This window comes from Neoarius graeffei, chromosome 17, assembly GCF_027579695.1.
Source record: "Neoarius graeffei isolate fNeoGra1 chromosome 17, fNeoGra1.pri, whole genome shotgun sequence".
In the NCBI taxonomy this organism is placed as follows: Eukaryota; Metazoa; Chordata; class Actinopteri; order Siluriformes; family Ariidae; genus Neoarius; species Neoarius graeffei.
Genome location: NC_083585.1, coordinates 71233138 through 71252028, shown reverse-complemented (window position 1 = coordinate 71252028; position 18891 = coordinate 71233138). Strand labels below are relative to the sequence as shown.

At 44.1% G+C, this 18891-nt stretch overlaps 1 protein-coding gene across 4 annotated transcripts in view; it reads left to right on the top strand.

The window, feature by feature from the left end:
* The window catches only part of asph (aspartate beta-hydroxylase), a 95272-nt gene extending 82676 nt beyond the window's left edge, over window positions 1-12596 (top strand). For 2 of the 4 annotated variants that reach the window (XM_060897974.1, XM_060897972.1), the window contains exons 7-10: window positions 8577-8606; window positions 8810-8848; window positions 10039-10074; window positions 10990-12596. In XM_060897974.1, coding sequence (XP_060753957.1) covers window positions 8577-8606; window positions 8810-8848; window positions 10039-10074; window positions 10990-10997 — 113 coding nt within the window. In that variant the 3' untranslated portion in view covers window positions 10998-12596. The remainder of the gene's footprint in view (window positions 1-8576; window positions 8607-8809; window positions 8849-10038; window positions 10075-10989) is intronic. The other 2 variants (XM_060897973.1, XM_060897975.1) reach the window with 2 other exon arrangements.
* The last annotated feature ends 6295 nt before the right edge of the window (window positions 12597-18891 follow it).

The following is an 18891-nucleotide window of genomic DNA, read 5'->3' as shown; positions in this document are numbered from 1 at the left end:
GAAGTCATTCAACTCGTTCGCCCTCTCCACTGTCCCCTCAACGACTCTGGTCTTTGTGTTGTGGCCTGTGATGGTTTTCACACCTTCCCAGACCTCCCTCATGCTGTTCTCCTTCAGCTTCTGCTCCACTTTTCTCCTGTAGCTGTCCTTAGCTTCCCTTATGCAGCGTTTCACCTCCTGCTGTGCTGCTTTCATCGCCTCCCTATCCCTGCTCCTGAAGGCGGCCTTCTTCCTGTTGAGGACAGCTTTGACTTCCTGTGTTACCCATGGCTTGTTATTAGGGTAACACTGTACAGTCTTAGTGGGGGAGACCACGTCTGCACAGAAGTTGAGGTAATCTGTCAGACAGTGTGTCAGCCCCTCTATGTCCTCACAGTGTGGGCTAAGCAGCACATCCCAGTCCGTGATGTCATAGCAGTCTCTGAGGGCATCTTCCATTTCAGGGGACCACCTCCTGATGGAGCTAGTTGTTGCAGGCTGCCTTTGAACCAGGGGGGTGTACTTCGGCTGTAGAAGAACCAGATTATGGTCAGACTTCACAAGTGGGGGGAGGGGTGTGACTCTGTATGCATCCCTCACATTAGCATACAGCAAGTCAGTTGTCCTGTTGTTCCTTGTTGGACAATCCACAGACTGGTAAAAAGCAGCCAAAGTAGAGTATTTGGCTATATTTATCAGGTTACTTGTATCGGAGGAGGATGCTGGAGTTCCACATCACTGTCATTTCATCGTCTGTTCATTAGTGTGACAGTGTACACTACAATTACGTCGCACAGTAGCACCTTCAATCAGATGTTGCTATCAGAACATTTTTAATGAATAAATGAGCTTATTGAACTCGTACATGATACCTGTATCTGTACTGATGCGTCCTGAGCCTTAAACAGTACAATTTTATATATATAATATAAAAAAAAGTTGGTTTGAAGATATGAAGTTTATCTTCTTGTGTTGAGAATATTTTCACTTGTTTACTTCGCTCACTCGTGATGTATACATTCACCACTTTTTATATATATATATATATATATATATATATATATATATATATATATATATATATATATAAAACTTGAAGATAAACTTCACATCTTTGCACGACCATGTACAACCCCAATTCCAAAAAAGTTGGGACAAAGTACAAATTGTAAATAAAAACGGAATGCAATGATGTGGAAGTTTCAAAATTCCATATTTTATTCAGAACAGAACATAGATGACATATCAAATGTTTAAACTGAGAAAATGTATCATTTAAAGAGAAAAATTAGGTGATTTTAAATTTCATGACAACAACACATCTCAAAAAAGTTGGGACAAGGCCATGTTTCCCACTGTGAGACATCCCCTTTTCTCTTTACAACAGTCTGTAAACGTCTGGGGACTGAGGAGACAAGTTGCTCAAGTTTAGGGAGAGGAATGTTAACCCATTCTTGTCTAATGTAGGATTCGAGTTGCTCAACTGTCTTAGGTCTTTTTTGTCGTATCTTCCGTTTTATGATGCGCCAAATGTTTTCTATGGGTGAAAGATCTGGACTGCAGGCTGGCCAGTTCAGTACCCGGACCCTTCTTCTACGCAGCCATGATGCTGTAATTGATGCAGTATGTGGTTTGGCATTGTCATGTTGGAAAATGCAAGGTCTTCTCTGAAAGAGACGTCGTCTGGATGGGAGCATATGTTGCTCTAGAACCTGGATATACTTTTCAGCATTGATGGTGTCTTTCCAGATGTGTAAGCTGCCCGTGCCACATGCACTAATGCAACCCCATACCATCAGAGATGCAGGCTTCTGGGGGCATACATGTCAACCTTTGGTCAATCAAACCTGTATAACCAACCTCCAAAATCCGTATTTCCCTTATAAAATCCATATAAGAGGCAAATTAAAATAATTTACCTAAAATTTGAATGATAATTAACAATGATATATCCCAGTTACTTTTTATTCAATATTAATAACAATAAACCTTCAAAATGAATACAAAGCTCCAATGTTTGACAAAAACACAAAGTGTTATCAGCGTAGTTACGAAGGAAATACTTCGTTGTTTAGAGACAGGTTTCACCGAGCGGCTATTATGCGCGAGACTTCATATTAGCCACAAAGTCAGGAAAATCTGTTCGTAAAATTACGTTATAATGACCAAATACAATGAAAAGTATTTTTCCAGTCTCACCTGTGAAAGGTAATCCCATGTGATCTCGTTTGGACGGTAAACCTGTTGGTACAGTTAAACGCAGCACATGAATGAGGCATCTTTATTCTCGGCTACTGTCTAGACGCTATACCAGAGACGGCTGAAGAATCTCCACTTTGCCACATCCAATATGGCGGCGAGGATGACATATGATTCTACGCAGAAGGCGGCATCTATGTTTATATGTCTATGACTTCACGGTTGGCGGGATTCTCGCAATGCGGTGTGCGCATGATCAAAAGTGGAACGAAGTCTCGCTACCACAAGATAACGCGCGATTTCATAAGACTCTTTACTGGCTGTCTGTGCTTTCTGTAGTGTACGGTATGTTTGTAAATGTTATGCGCTCTTTTATCATCGTGGGAATTGATTATAGCTCTAAATAAATATTGAAGTTTTTTTAAAGAATCCGTATAACTTTATTTATACACCCGTATACTACGTTTATTGAATCAAATCCGTATAAAATACGGACATTCCGTATAGGTTGACATGTATGTGTCACGTAAAAATGTATTTCACTCAACTGTATAAAATAAACCAGTTGTTTGAGAGTGAAATGCATTTTATTTCAAATCCATTGGCCTCTCTGTGAATAAATGTGTAATAATCTAGATCCCTTGTGATCAGTGATTCTGTAGGCTACAAATGTAGGCTGAAGCATAAAGCATAGCCTACTGAAAAAACAATGCTAAAGATTTGGAGTTGACAAAGGTTATTTTGCAATTATTTTACTGGTCTGGCCCACTTGAGATCAGATGGGCTGTATGTGGCCCCTGAACCAAAATGAGTTTGACACCCCTGGTCTAACAGCTGCAGGAAGGAATGATCTGCGGTAATACTCCTTCACACACTTGGGGTGGAGCAAACTTCTGCTGAAGGACCTCTGCAGTCCAGCGAGTAAGTCCTGTAGGGGGTGGGAGTCGTTGTCCATCATAGATGACAGCTTAAGGCCAATTTATGCTGACAACCCAGTCCTTGCAGATGGCGTCTGCGAAGCCCCCCCCCCCTTCGCAGACGCTCTGCGCGCACCTCCCAAAAATTGTGACCACCGCAGACAGCGTTGCAGACAAGAGGGCTCTGATTGGTCCACTCTACATCCGCTGTACACGCACTTCCGCTTCCCTACTTTCCCGGTTTGTTTTGTTTTCATGACCGCCATTTTTAAAAACACGAGCGAAGATGGAGCAGCATGAAGAGCGGTTGATCGAGGAAGTGAGGAAGTACGTACATCTATACGACTCCAGTTCTAGTCATTATCTCTATCTCCGGAGGATAAACACTCCACTAACCACACCCACCAACTATTCCTAGCGATTTCGCGACTTCGCGCCCCCTTGCGTTGTGGCGGTGAATAACATCGCGCACGCCTATTACTCCCTGCTCAACGATAAATTACAACTGTCTGCGAAAAGCTATCTGCGAAAGCCTTGTCGCAAGAGCATGCTAAGGCCTTTAGCCATCATCCTCCTCCCACCCACTACCTCCACTGGCTCCAGGGTACATCCCAGCACAGAGCTGGCCCTCCTGATCAGTTTCTCCAGTCTCTTCCTGTCAGCTGTCAGTATGTGTGTGTATATATACAGTGGGGCAAAAAAGTATTTAGTCAGTCACCAATTGTGCAAGTTCTCCCACTTAAAAAGATGAGAGAGGCCTGTAATTTTCATCATAGGTATACTTCAACTATGAGAGACAAAATGAGAAAAAAAAATCCAGAAAATCACTGTCTGATTTTTAAAGAATTTATTTGCAAATTATGGTGTAAAATAAGTATTTGGTCAATAACAAAAGTTCATCTCAATACTTTGTTATATACCTTTTGTTGGCAATGACAGAAGGTCAAACGGTTTCTGTAAGTCTTCACAAGGTTTTCACACACTGTTGCTGGTATTTTGGCCCATTCCTCCATGCAGATCTCCTCTAGAGCAGTGATGTTTTGGGGCTGTCGCTGGGCAACACGGACTTTCAACTCCCTCCAAAGATTTTCTATGGGGTTGAGATCTGGAGACTGGCTAGGCCACTCCAGGACCTTGAAATGCTTCTTACGAAGCCACTCCTTCGTTGCCCGGGCGGTGTTTGGGATCATTGTCATGCTGAAAGACCCAGCCACGTTTCATCTTCAATGCCCTTGCTGATGGAAGGAGGTTTTCACTCAAAATCTCACGATACATGGCCCCATTCATTCTTTCCTTTACACGGATCAGTCGTCCTGGTCCCTTTGCAGAAAAACAGCCCCAAAGCATGATGTTTCCACCCCCATGCTTCACAGTAGGTATGGTGTTCTTTGGATGCAACTCGATGGCGGCGTAGTGTGTTACTGATGGTAGCCTTTGTTACTTTGGTCCCAGCTCTCTGCAGGTCATTCACTAGGTCCCCCCGTGTGGTTCTGGGATTTTTGCTCACCGTTCTTGTGATCATTTTGACCCCACGGGGTGAGATCTTGCATGGAGCCCCAGATCGAGGGAGATTATCAGTGGTCTTGTATGCCTTCCATTTTCTAATAATTGCTCCCACAGTTGATTTCTTCACACCAAGCTGCTTACCTATTGCAGATTCAGTCTTCCCAGCCTGGTGCAGGTCTACAATTTTGTTTCTGGTGTCCTTTGACAGCTCTTTGGTCTTGGCCATAGTGGAGTTTGGAGTGTGACTGTTTGAGGTTGTGGACAGGTGTCTTTTATACTGATAACGAGTTCAAACAGGTGCCATTAATACAGGTAACGAGTGGAGGACAGAGGAGCCTCTTAAAGAAGTAGTTACAGGTCTGTGAGAGCCAGAAATCTTGCTTGTTTGTAGGTGACCAAATACTTATTTTACCGAGGAATTTACCAATTAATTCATTAAAAATCCTACAATGTGATTTCCTGGATTCTTTCCCCCCATTCTGTCTCTCGTAGTTGAAGTGTACCTATGATGAAAATTACAGGCCTCTTATCTTTTTAAGTGGGAGAACTTGCACAATTGGTGGCTGACTAAATACTTTTTTTTGCCCCACTGTGTGTGTATGTGTGCATATATATATATATATATATATATATATATATATATATATATATATATATATACACACACACACACACATACTGACAGCTGACAGGAAGATATATCAGGGCTTTACATTAACGTTTTTGCTCACCGGCCATTGTGGCTAGTGGTTTTCCCGAGTCACGAGCCATTCAGCCTTTTCACTAGCCACAATTTTGTTGCCAGGAAATCACAGTTTTTTCTTCACCGTGATACGTTAAAGTTCGGAAGATCTAGATTTAATTATGAATGGCAGCGTATAATGTATCTCTACAGTAGCACTCAAGTATTCAGTGCTGTTAAGGTCGCTCCCTATATGAAAACATACAACCAATTCAGACAAAAATATAAACAGAGTATTCTGTTTATTGAACTCAAATTCAAGCCCCTTACAATTTGAAATATCGTATAATATGAAAAATAGCATTCAGTACAACTGAACTGATTCTAATATTAAAAGTCCAATTCAAAACATTTATCATTAAAAAACATTTGATGTTTTGATATGCAAGTATTATGTGTATTATCAAGTATTATTATGTATTATCTATTAATAGTGTGTGTGTGTGTGTGTGTGTGTGTGTGTGTGTGAACATGTGTAGAGAGAGACATTAAATGTCCTCATTACATTCATCATCAGATGAGTCTGAATGGTTGATGAAAAAGGGTCTTCGTGACCTGAGGCTTCCAGCAGGCCGTAAGTTGATAGCTGGGGCGGATCAACTAATTTTACAATTGCGTGAACGTTTCTAAACAGCAGCTCCATCCTCTCCAGCTCAGCCGACTTCATGAAAGCCAGGGACTTGAAAGCAATGCTGTCCTGTAGTGAACTAGCCGTCTTCACCTGTTTTGATGTTATAGTACCGATGTGTGCATTTGCCTTTTCGTGGTCCTTTATAGTTTCGAGTTTAAATTACTGGTGCCTTTCTTTGCCAGACTTTCTACAGTCTTCGCTGTACATGGTATTTTCGGTTTTGCTATGAACTAGCCAATCTCGCCCGAACTTCCATTTGTCATTGAACTGTCTTATCTTCCTATTAGCGTCTTGTTCATCTCCATGGCCGTAGCCAGTTATGAGGCTACTGAGGTCTGGACCTCGGTCATTTTTAAGAGCTGAAAATACATTTGTACGCTAAATATTCAACTGGGGCGGCACGGTGGTGTAGTGGTTAGCGCTGTCGCCTCACAGCAAGAAGGTCCTGGGTTCGAGCCCCGTGGCCGGCGAGGGCCTTTCTGTGCGGAGTTTGCATGTTCTCCCCGTGTCCGCGTGGGTTTCCTCCGGGTGCTCCGGTTTCCCCCACAGTCCAAAGACATGCAGGTTAGGTTAACTGGTGACTCTAAATTGACCGTAGGTGTGAATGTGAGTGTGAATGGTTGTCTGTGTCTATGTGTCAGCCCTGTGATGACCTGGCGACTTGTCCAGGGTGAACCCCGCCTTTCGCCCGTAGTCAGCTGGGATAGGCTCCAGCTTGCCTGCGACCCTGTAGAAGGATAAAGCGGCTAGAGATAATGAATGAATGAATGAATGAATGAATATTCAACTGGATAAAAAAAAAAAAAAAGAATAACATTAAAATGTCTCCGTAAAAAGTGCATTGTTAATTATGTTAAACGTTGATTCCGTCTTCTGTGTGTGTTTCGTGCGCTCGGCTTTGAGACCAAGAACACAAAAGCGAATGAGCGCGCGACTTGGGGAAGGAATGCAGTGCAGGAGACACGGGGTTTCCATGGTAACCATCAGCACACTTTCATGAAACTGTTAAATTTAAATTTTCGAAGCAACGCAGTTGTAACCTACCTTATTTGTGATTTTAAAAATAAATCATTCGATAAGCCAAAGCAATAGAGTGGAAAGTTTCAACTTATGTTTGCCTTGGATAACTTTGCCTAAAACATGGTGGTGTATACTGATTTTTTTTCCCAGAATTTTTTTTTGTTTAGGTGTAACGGATGCCAGATTGTTAATGTATCTTATGCTTAGTTTACACGTACCCGGGTATGTATAGAAACGGATAACCCCGCCTCTCCGTTTTCAAAAATATCCACGATTACACCAGACCGTTCTCCAAAATATCTGCATTTACACGGCTCCGCATAGATACGCGGCTAAGCACTATTATGAACATGCCAAACATATAGGTGGCAGTATAAGGAGAAGTATAAAGCCATATTAGCCTATCAGAATCGTGAAAATACAAATGACATGACGACGGCAACGTTGGTAAGCAGCAAGCCTTTGTCTTGGTGGGAGGAAAAGTGCCTGAAAAACTGCAACCCTCTTCGCAGTCCCTCTCGTCTGCTCCTCATAAAGCAGTTGTAGTCCTATTTGCAAATGCAAACAAACCAAAAGTGTTTGCAAATATGTAAAAAGGACGACCACCCGTGTTGCATCCATGAGACTGTCAAATCAAAATATTGAGTGCCTGACGCAAATATTGTTCTGTGACACATATCGTGACGTCGGGAAAACCTAAAACTCCGTTTTCCACTATTTACACGCAGACATGAAAATGGAGTTTTCAGAAATCTCCACTTTGCCCGGAGTTTTCAAAGATATCTGTTTTCAGTGACTGAAACCTCCGTTTACATGTAAATGAGAGGTGCAACCGCATAAATAAATATGCGTCTTCATAGATATCCGGCTACATGTAAACGGGGTCTCAGTTCTATAGGCTACATGGTGAGGGGATCTTTTGTCCTCATTGCTTGGGCCAGATCAAACCATTAAACAAGCTTCAATTATTCTTACTCTTGCCACATACATGATTTTTTTCAAAACTGATGATATTCAGTTCAAACACCATTAAAAGTAATTTTAATCTGCCCCTTTTCCCCGAGCAGCAGGGTTTGAAACTCAGCTATGTGCTGCTACATAGTGCACTTGTCAGTCGTCAGCAACTTTGTTGCTTCGTTCATTAACCGCAGGTTACCGCATCACTGATTTTATCTGAGACGTTAACGAACGTTCTAAACAATTCTAACATGTTGTCAGAATGTTTATGCAGGTGCTCATGGGAGTTGTAGGCGCGTAATATTACATTGCAATGTGTTTGTTATATCAGATGCCTTCAGAGAAAACAAAATTAAAATATATTGTCATACCACAGAATAAACCACCCGCCAAAGTGGCTAGTGAGACTAAAGTTATTACCTGCCAAAGCCCAATTTTACCCGCATTTGGCGGGTGGGCGGGTGCTAATGTAAAGCCCTGATTTTTTTTTTACTGTATACAGATGAAGCGCTCTTAAATTCTACGAGACATAAGTGAAGATTTAAACTCACAGTATAATGTTGTTAATGGTGATGATCATGCCTTATTTCACTTCCACATTAATATTCACTGTAAATGTTTTCAGAAGACGACACACAAGAAACAGAAGAAACAGGTGAGTTAATTTTGTAATGAAACGTTTTTCTTTCTTTACAAAGAACTTTACATGTATTTGACAGCATTACAGTTTTTCTCCTGACCACATTAGTTTAAACAAACAGACAGAAATAAATAAATAAGCAAACTTTTATTTATTTATTTATTTTGATTTTAGAGCCCTAAGTGTCTCTAACACTGGTGTTTATTTATTAATTTTAGAGGAGGTAACGGAAGATGAACAGCCAGAAGAATTTACAGGTTGGGCAATAAATCACACTGCTCTAGTTTAATTTACATTTCTCTCATGGACATTTATACAAATGCAAAGTTTAAAGCGAGGCGGCCTTTCGAGTTCATAAACTCGGTGAAATTTAGTTCCCTTTGAAATGTGGTGATTGTGATATCTGTTTATTTCTGTAATATCTCCCAAAATATCAGGCCATTCTGTGGCTGGGAAGTTATTTAATTTGAGGGGATTAAAGCAAATAATGTGCATGAAATCGCTCGCTTCGCGCAGTCAAGCAGACAGAGGAAGTCCGTGTGCGCATGCACAGGTTTACCTTCTTCTTCTCGGTTTTATGGCAGCTGGCATCGCCCTGCGATGACCTGGCAACTTGTCCAGGGTGTACCTTGCCTCTCACCCATAGTCAGCTGGGATAGGCTCCAGCTTGCCCGCGACCCTGTGCAGGATAAGCGGCTACAGATAATGGATGGATAGGCAGCTGGCATCTACAGTGTTGCATTACTGCCATCTACAGGTTTCCCTTTGAGCGTGCACTGACAGTTCCATCATTCTGTCGCTAAACGAACAGCTGATCACACCGAGGTGCTTGCTGAGCGCCAATACTTATTAGTTTGGTCCTGCGTTTCCTTTCCTTCATATATAACATAACGTCTTTCCTTCTCGCTTTCCGTTACTATAGTCGGTTTTTCACGTTTCATTCGCACACTCACGTCCTCCATTTTTCTCTCCTGTTTCAAATTTGTATCCCACAATGCCTTGTGTGAACGGGGAAAGCCCACCACGTGATGCTTTACATAGTATCTTGAATTGGGTCATGGTGAAGCAGCAAAAAATAGCGGAGAATTTAGGGCCACGTGGCTTTAAATTCATTAATTGTTCTATTTAAAAAAAACTAATAAAATTGGAAGTCTGTGATTCAGATTCAGTAGCTTTCAGTCACTAAACAAAAATAATTGGGTGTTGGGAAAATTCTTTTTATGACCTACACTTGAAAAATCTGAAAGGCAGTACAGCTTTAAAGCTGAATCTGACAAAAACATCAACGATTCAAATACTAAAGCTTTTTCCATTTATTACTGTATTTTTCTTGGTTTAAAGATTTAACTGCTCTTTACGGAAGAGAATTGATGAGATACAGAGTAGAAATTGTGATTTTAATTTAATCTGTATGTTATTAATATGTTTCTCTCTAATATCTGAACAGAGGATGTAGAAGAACAGAATGAGGACGAGGCGACGGGTAAAACTCCATCTCTAACTCTTTCTGAATGTTCATGTGTTTACAGTCAGGACTTTATTACAGAACCCCATACACACACTCCTTTATCCTCAAATCAGAAAAAAAACACGTGTTTTAGATTAGGACACTTCCGTCCAACAGTGTGTGTGTGTGTGTGTGTGTGTGTTGTGAGAGAGAGGGAGTGAGTGTGTTGTGAGAGAGAGAGAGTGTGTGTGTTGTGAGAGAGAGGGAGTGAGTGAGTGTGTGTGTGTTGTGAGAGAGAGGGAGTGAGTGAGTGTGTGTGTGTGTGTTGTGAGAGAGAGGGAGTGTGTGTGTTGTGAGAGAGAGGGAGTGAGTGAGTGTGTGTGTGTGTGTTGTGAGAGAGAGGGAGTGAGTGAGTGTGTGTGTGTGTGTGTGTTGTGAGAGAGAGGGAGTGAGTGAGTGTGTGTGTGTGTGTTGTGAGAGAGAGGGAGTGAGTGAGTGTGTGTGTGTGTGTTGTGAGAGAGAGGGAGTGTGTGTGTTGTGAGAGAGAGGGAGTGAGTGAGTGTGTGTGTGTGTGTTGTGAGAGAGAGGGAGTGAGTGAGTGTGTGTGTGTGTGTTGTGAGAGAGAGGGAGTGTGTGTGTTGTGAGAGAGAGGGAGTGAGTGAGTGTGTGTGTGTGTGTGTGTGTGTGTGTTGTGAGAGAGAGGGAGGGAGTGAGTGTGTGTGTGTGTGTGTGTGTGTTGTGAGAGAGAGGGAGTGAGTGTGTTGTGAGAGAGAGGGAGTGAGTGTGTTGTGAGAGAGAGGGAGTGTGTGTGTGTGTGTTGTGAGAGAGAGGGCGTGTGTGTGTGTTTGTTTTTCCAGGTTGTTCCTGCTGTTACCCCACATAAAAGATTGAAAGGTGAAGCTTTATGTAAAATTGTCAGAAATCTTGTGCTTATTGCACTTTGTGTTGCAGAAACGTAAGGTTTGGCACCCTGTATGGCGGCGGTGTGAGGATCCTCCCACTACGACTGAGCAGCTGCAGTGGATTAATAGAACACCAGCATCCTGATCAAATCCTTTAGGCTTTTTATTTCATTTTATTAGATGTTCAGATGTTTGGATGTTAACACACCTGGTTTTCTTGTGTACATGTTTGAGTTGAATTGATTTTTTGATTTTTTCCCGTTATTCCTCTTCCTGTTCCTTTTCCCTCATGAACATTCAGCTCTGTCATTCCCCTTCTGAGCTTCTCCTTCCATTTCTGTTAGACGATAAAGTGACATTGTTGAGTTTGTTGAGAATCAAATGACTTCCTGTGTATTGAAGCTGCTTTGTGAGTGTGAGATCTTCACATTGTGTGTTAATGTGAAGTATGACACAAAGTTGCACTGATGTTTATAATGGCTTTCACTCTTCACTTCACGAAGCTGTGCGTGTGTAGCCTTTGAGCCACGAATCTCTTTGTGACATTTCATTTTAATTGTCAGCTCATTTTTCACTCATCACTTTAATTGTACACAGAGAGGCTTCTTAGGTTTCCAGGAGGATTCAGTAATTCATCAGCTTTGTGTGACAGTTACAGGTGACGCCTCACATCGTATCGAGTATCTCTTTATCTCTTGTTCATGATTATTATTATTTTATTTCACCTCAGTTCCATTTCAGCGACACTGATAACCTGAAAGTGTGTTAGCAGTGCCAATACTTATGACATCACCATAAGCACATAGGTTCTTACTAATCATGGTTTATAATAATTATAGAAAAACAGTTGTGTTCCACTTTCACCAGCATCTTTAACGTTTTTAATTTCAGTGAAGTTCGTTCAGGATTCTGTTTCATCAGACATCAGAAACGACTTTTCTTTCTTTTTCTTTTTTTTAAGCTCAGATACACGGGTGTGATGGTGATTAGTTAAAGTGTTCACACTAATTGTTCAGCACATGTTCGCTTTAAGTGCACTAGCGGAACAGAGAGACAACTCCTCGTTAATCTCATTACCGTCTCTCACCACGGCGTTTTATTCCTGAAGTGTTTCATCCTGATGAGTGTTTCACTCGTTACACTTCTGTTGCTGCAACACTGATTTCACAAACACTAAAAATTTGCAATTTAGATTTTAAACATTTAATTTTTCCGAGAACACTTGAGGGCCCCTCCCCACCCACACACACACACACACACACAACCCATATGGAGTAAATGTGAATTTGTAAAGTGGTATTAACTCTAGGTAATTAACAATAGTGTTGTGGGCTTCTTTTTTTTTTTTTTTAAAGATTTTAAAGTATTTCTGTGGAGATGTATTTTAGTGGGAGACGTTTCTAAGCCATAAGTGGGACATGAGATTTGGAGGAGAAAGAACCACAAACCAGCAATAAATCCATCTGCAGGTGATTTAATGCAGTTCTCATTGAAACAGGATTTTATTTTTGATTTGGTTTACATGATATCCTGCTGTAGGGGTCTAACACACTTTAACTTATTGCAGTTTTAGAGACTTTCGGGTCACAATTCTGTATTAAAGTGTCAGTTTTCTGTTTGAGAGCTGCAATAAAGTTTTGGGACAAAAACGTTTAACTTTGGTCTGAGTTGTGTCATTAATAACCAGATTTTTAGTACACTTCCTGTCCACACGGAAAATCAGATAAACTGTTAAATACATTGTTAAATGGATGGATGATGACGGTATAAACATTTCAATTTTTTTTTTTTAAATCAGACTCTATACATTCTGCGAGTGTGAGATTAAACAGCTAAAACTGTCAGGAAACTGTTTATAAAGCGCATTTTAAAGCGCACTTCAGCTTAACCGTTCTTGTATTAAATAGCATAACAATGCAAGTAACATTAATTACAAATAATATTAATTATATAATATATTGAATAATGAAAAACGTCACTGGACAAAATACGCCTTCAAACCCCACAAGCTCCGCCCCCTTCCACAATAAACAGGTGCTGCATGACCTGTATTTGCATACTGGAATCTAATTGGTTCTTCTATGTGATGATGCAATAACATGCTCCTGTCAAAGTGTTGATGCACATTTTTTTTTCCCCAATCGAGATGTTCAGGTGTTTCATAAAAGAAAAACTCCAAATTTCATGCTTTGTCTGTCTGCACTTGAGTGACTAACCAAACCTCTTTCACTCTCACTGACAATTACAGCCCTGAATGGAGCAACAGAACAGCAGACTGCTCCTGACAGTGATGGACAGATGAACACACTGCTGTCAACCTTCAAGACGTAGGAATGAAAATCAGCAAACTGAAAGAAACAACTAGAGAAGAAAGAAGTTTTTAGTTTCTCATTAATATTGAGTTTTATTTGTATAGCACTTTTAATAATGGACATTGCCACAAAGCAGCTTTACACAAATCTGGATATAAATTTATTTCAATTTTTCCCTAATGAGCAAGCCTGAGGTGACGGTGGTGAGGAAAAACTTACTGAGACGTCATGACGAAGAAACCTTCTGGAAGAAACCAGATTCTAAAGGAACCCATCTTCATCTGGGGTGATAGCGTAATTTATCTGTGTTGGTAAAAGACATAAATGATGTTTTTTTTTTTAAACTTTTGATCTCAACACAAAGAAATGAAAACTCACTTGGGAATTTTCAGATCCAGCTGGATCCTTCTTCAGCCATGATAGACTGTGGCTAAGAAGTGATGTAAGAGCGTACATGTGCTCTGACAAGCTTAGTGTAGATCTCCGGAAGTTGGTATCGCCCCCCGTATCTGCAGGAAAATTCCCAAGTGAGTTTTCATTTCTTTGTGTTGAGATCAGAAGTTAAAAAAAAACATCATTTGTGATTATAAATTATTTCTCTTCTATAACTGTGCTATAAACAGTGCTAATTGTGTTAAAAGGAACTTGAATATGAGCATCAACAGAGTTCTACGTTTAAAGGCAGAGCAGGTAATTTTGGAGAAACCAGCAAGAGTAAGTTAGTGTCATGTTCCGCTCCAGACATCCACTCCGGAGATTAAGGATCTCTCACGCCAGCGCTGATCTGGATCCAGGACAGGAATTCCTTCTCACCTGTATTCACTTCCTGGTTTTCACTGCTGTGTATAAATAAGCGCCTTCTCAGACTCAGACTTTGCCAGAATGTCTCATTTGGTTCTTTAGCCGTTTCTGTGCCTCTCTTGCTGTTCATGATTATTCTGTCTAGTGACTTTTTCTTGTTCATGGTTTTTGCACTAGCATTCTTCTGGTTCATGGTGTTTCTTGCACGAAGGGTCTTTTCTTGTTCATGGTTTTTTGCACCAGCATTTTTGTCTTTGCCCATCTCGTGTTTTTGTCAAGTTGTTTGTCCCATTTTGTCCAGACTATTTTTGCCATTTGTATTTTGTCCTGTTTGTTTACCTTTTTGCCACGCCCTTTCTTCCCTGAATTAAATCAAATTATTTATTGGATTACTGTCCGTGTTCTGCTTGTGGATCCTAACTTCACCATACCTCCACCCACCCTAACAGTACGTTCGTTCTGGCCAACATGGATCCAGCGGAACTTGCCCATCTGAGAACGGCTATTCAGCAGCAAGGGATTCTCCTCAGGACCCACCAACAAGACCTACAACAAATTACCCAGAACCTCGCCACCCTGTCCAATGCACTCAATCTTTTCACCATGCAGATGCAGCACTGTCAGTCCGTGCCTACCCCTGCTCAGCCGTCTCCTACTTCAGCTCCTGCCACCGCCTTTCTCCACGAACCGAGACTTCCAGCGCCTCAGCCCTACAATGGAGAACCAGGTATTTGCAGATCGTTTTTGTCTCAATGTTCATTGATCCTAGAGCTGCAACCTCTGGCCTTCCCCACAGAATGCTCCCGGGTAGCATATACAATAATGCTCCTCACTGGCAAGGCCAGAGAGTGGGGAATAGCGGTCTGGGATGCAAATGCACCCTTTTGTTCCAGTTTCAAGGATTTCTCCGAGGAGATGAGGCAAACTTTCGACTATACTCTGCCCGGCCGGGAGGCAGACAGAGAGTTCATGGAGCTGCAGCAGGGGTCCCGGTCTACCTTGGGTTACGCCATCGAGTTCCGGATGTTGGCGGCTTCATGTGGTTGGAACGAGAACGCCCAGATTGACACTTTCCTGGACGGCTTGTCCGACGCCATCAAAGACAAATTGGTATCGAGGGAACTGCCGTTAGACCTCTCCAGCCTCATGGACCTCGCCAACCGCATCAACACTCGGATCCAGCAATGAAGGAGAGAGAAGAACCGCCCCAGACTCACCGCCTCCCACCGCGTCCGTCGAACCCATGCAGGTAGACTGGGTTCGGGTGTCAGTGGAGGAACCACATCGCCGGCGGAGCACGGGGGCCTGCTTCTACTGCGGTCAGCTGGGACACATCTGCCGAGCCTGCCCGCTAAAAGGATGAGCCCACCAGTGAATCAAGGGGCCCTGGTGGGCAACGCTCGGAACCAGTCCCCCGCTAATCGTCCATTACTTCCTGTCATCATTATCCATAACAACCAGCATCACCACCTCCAGGCCCTCGTCGACTCAGGGGCGGACAGGAACCTGATCTGCTCCACCACTGCCAAGCGTCTGGGAGTCCCGCTACTTGCTCTTGACATCCCTCTCACTGTCCTGACACTCAGTGGCACTGGCTTGACCAGCATCACTCACCTTACCGCCCTGCTCACCCTAAGGATTTCTGGTAACCACTCAGAAACCATCCAGCTTCACATCATGAACAACCCCCACGTACCCATCATCCTAGGATTACCATGGTTAATGCAGCACAATCCCTACTTTAACTGGACTAATAACACCATCCTAGACTGGAGTTCTTCCTGCCTGGCCTCCTGTCTGAACTCTGCTCTGCCTCCTGCCAAACCACCGCAGCCCTCAACCAGCGAGTTTCCCGACCTCTCTCACGTGCCTCCGGAATATCTGGACCTTAAGCTAGTTTTCAATAAGACCTGAGCAGTGTCCCTCCCTCCTCACAGACCCTAGGACTGTGGTATTGACCTCCTACCCAGGACAGCGCCACCCAAGGGACGCCTCGATTCTCTTTCCCCCGCCAAAAGACAAGCCATGGAAAAGTACATCACCGAATCGCTGGCAGCTGGGATCATCTGCCCCTGCATTGACTGTCAGGGTCTCAATGCCATCACGGTCAAGAACCGCTACCCACTACCGCTCATGACCACGGCCTTTGAACTACTCCAGGGAGCCAAGGTATTCACCAAGCTAGATCTATGCAATGCATACCATCTCATCAGGATCAGGGAGGGGGACGAGTAGAAGACAGCCTTTAACACCACCACTGGTCACTACGAGTACCTCATGGTCCCTTTCAGCCTGACCAACGCGCCCACAGTCTTCCAGGCACTTGTTAACGATGTCTTAAGGGACTTCCTAAACATCTTCGTTTTCGTGTACCTGGATGACATCCTGATCTTCTCCCGCTCCCTGGAGGAACATCGAGGTCACCTCCAGTAGGTCCTCCAGTGCCTGCTAGAGAACAAGTTGTTCGTCAAGGCAGAAAAGAGCGAATTTCACCAGAGCTCTGTCTCATTTCTGGGATTCATCATTTCCCCAGCAAGGATCCAGATGGACCCCCTCAAGCTCGAGGCAGTTGCTGACTGGCCCACCCCATCTTCGAGACGAGAGCTTCAGCGCTTCCTAGGATTCGCCAACTTCTACAGGCACTTCATTCGCAACTTCAGCACAGTGGCCCGACCTTTCTCAGCCCTGGCCTCGACCAAGACCCAATTCAAATGGGGGGAGGAAACAGAGAAAGCCTTTTCCAGTCTCAAGCACAGGTTTACCACAGCACCCATTCTCACCATACCCGATCTGACCAAGCAGTTTATTGTTGAGGTCAACGCTTCCGAGTCAGGGGTCGGAGCTATACTTTCCCAGAAGGCCAGTGACGACAAGGTCCACCCATGCTGCTTCTTCTCCTGCCGGCTATCCCCAGCCGAACGGAATTACGACATCAGCAACCGAAAACTACTGGCTGTTAAACTAGCCTTGGAGGAGTGGAGGCACTGGCTTGAGGGGTCAGTGCTCCCCTTCCTAGTCTGGACCAACCATAAGAATCTGGAGTACCTCAAGTCTGCCAAATGCCTTAATTCCCGTCAAGCCCGTTGGTCTCTCTTCTTCTCCCGGTTCAACTTCATGCTTTCCTACCACCCAGGCTCCAAGAACAGCAAACTCGACACCCTGTCCAGGATGTTCTCCTCCCACCAAGAGGAGTCCAAGCCACCTGAGACCATCCTTCCTCCACGCTGGCTGGTGGGAGCCACCATTCTAGAGGTTGAGACACTCGTGCAGAAGGCCCTGGAGCAGGACCCCGGTGAAGGTAACCCCAACAACATTCCCCCTAACCATCTGTTTGTTCCCGGTCCTGTGCGAACCCAGGTGCTGCAGTGGGGTCATGGCTCCAAGCTGGCCTGTCATCCGGGAGCCGCCCAAACCCTGGCGCTCATCCAGCAGCACTTTTGGTGGCCATCCATCAAGGAGGACGTCCAGGAGTTTGTGGCAGCCTGCAACACATGCTCCCAGAACAAGATAGCCAATCGACCCCCTGCTGGCTTGCTAAGACCCCTCCCATCTCCACATTGACCTTGGTCTCACATCACCCTGGACTTCGTCACAGGACTCCCCAACTCAGGTGGCAACACATGCATCCTCACTGTCATTGACTGTTTCTCCAAGACCGTTCATTTCATTCCTCTGCCCAAGCTCCCCTCAGCCAAAGAAACCACCGAACTACTTATCTAGCACATTTTCCATCTACATGGACTGCCCACTGACATCGTTTCTGACCGGGGTCCTCAGTTCACTGTGCAATTCTGGAGGGCTTTCTGCAAACTCATCAGGGCCACCTGTAGTCTCTCCTCAGGCTTCCACTCACAGACCAATGGCCAGGCAGAATGGGCGAACCAGGCTTTGGAGGTTGCACTCAGATGCATGGCATCCAGGGATGCCAGTTCTTGGAGTAAGTACCTACCCTGGATCGAGTATGCTCATAACACTCTTCCTTCATCTGCCACAGGTCTCTCACCCTTCCAGTGCTCCCTAGGTTACCAACCACCACTCTTCCCCAACCAAGAGGAGGAGGTCGCCGTACCCTCTGCCCAGATCTTCATACGCCCCTGCAGGAGGACGTGGGCATTGGCCCGGAGAAAACTCATTCGCTCCGCCCTAGCATCCAAGAGGCAGGACGACAAATGCTGCTCCAAGGTGCCCACTTACTGGGTGGGGCAACGAGTCATGCTCTCCACACCATCTGTCACTCAGAACCATCTCCCGCAAGCTGGCTCCCAGGTACCTAGGAGCCTTCCTCCTCAAAAAGGTAATCAATCCATGTTCTGTCAGACTGGCACTACCACTCACCATGTGACGCATCCTCTGGTCTCTAGTTCTTTGCTCCCACACTCCAAACCCCCTCCTCCTCCCAGGCTCATCAGTGACTGTGTAGGCTTCGCCGCCAAGAAGCTACTGAAGGTGTGGCGGCGAGGCAGAGGACTCCAGTACCTGGTGGACTGGGAAGGTTACGTCCCGAGGAGAGAAGTTGGGTTTTCTCATCTCTGACTTCCACCAGCAACACCCCAAAGCTCTTCCTAAAGCACCTGGAGGTGCTCGTTGAAGGGGGGGGGTACTGTCATGCTCCGCCCCGGACATCCACTCCGGAGATTACGGATCTCTCACGCCAGCGCCGATCCGGGACAGGAATTCCTTCTCACCCGTATTCACTTCCTGGTTTTCACTGCTGTGTATAAATAAGCCATTCTCAGACTTTGCCAGAATGTCTCGTTTGCTTCTTTAGCCATTTCTGTGCCTCTCTTGCTGTTCATGGTTATTCTCTCTAGTGACTTTTTCTTGTTCGTGGTTTTTGC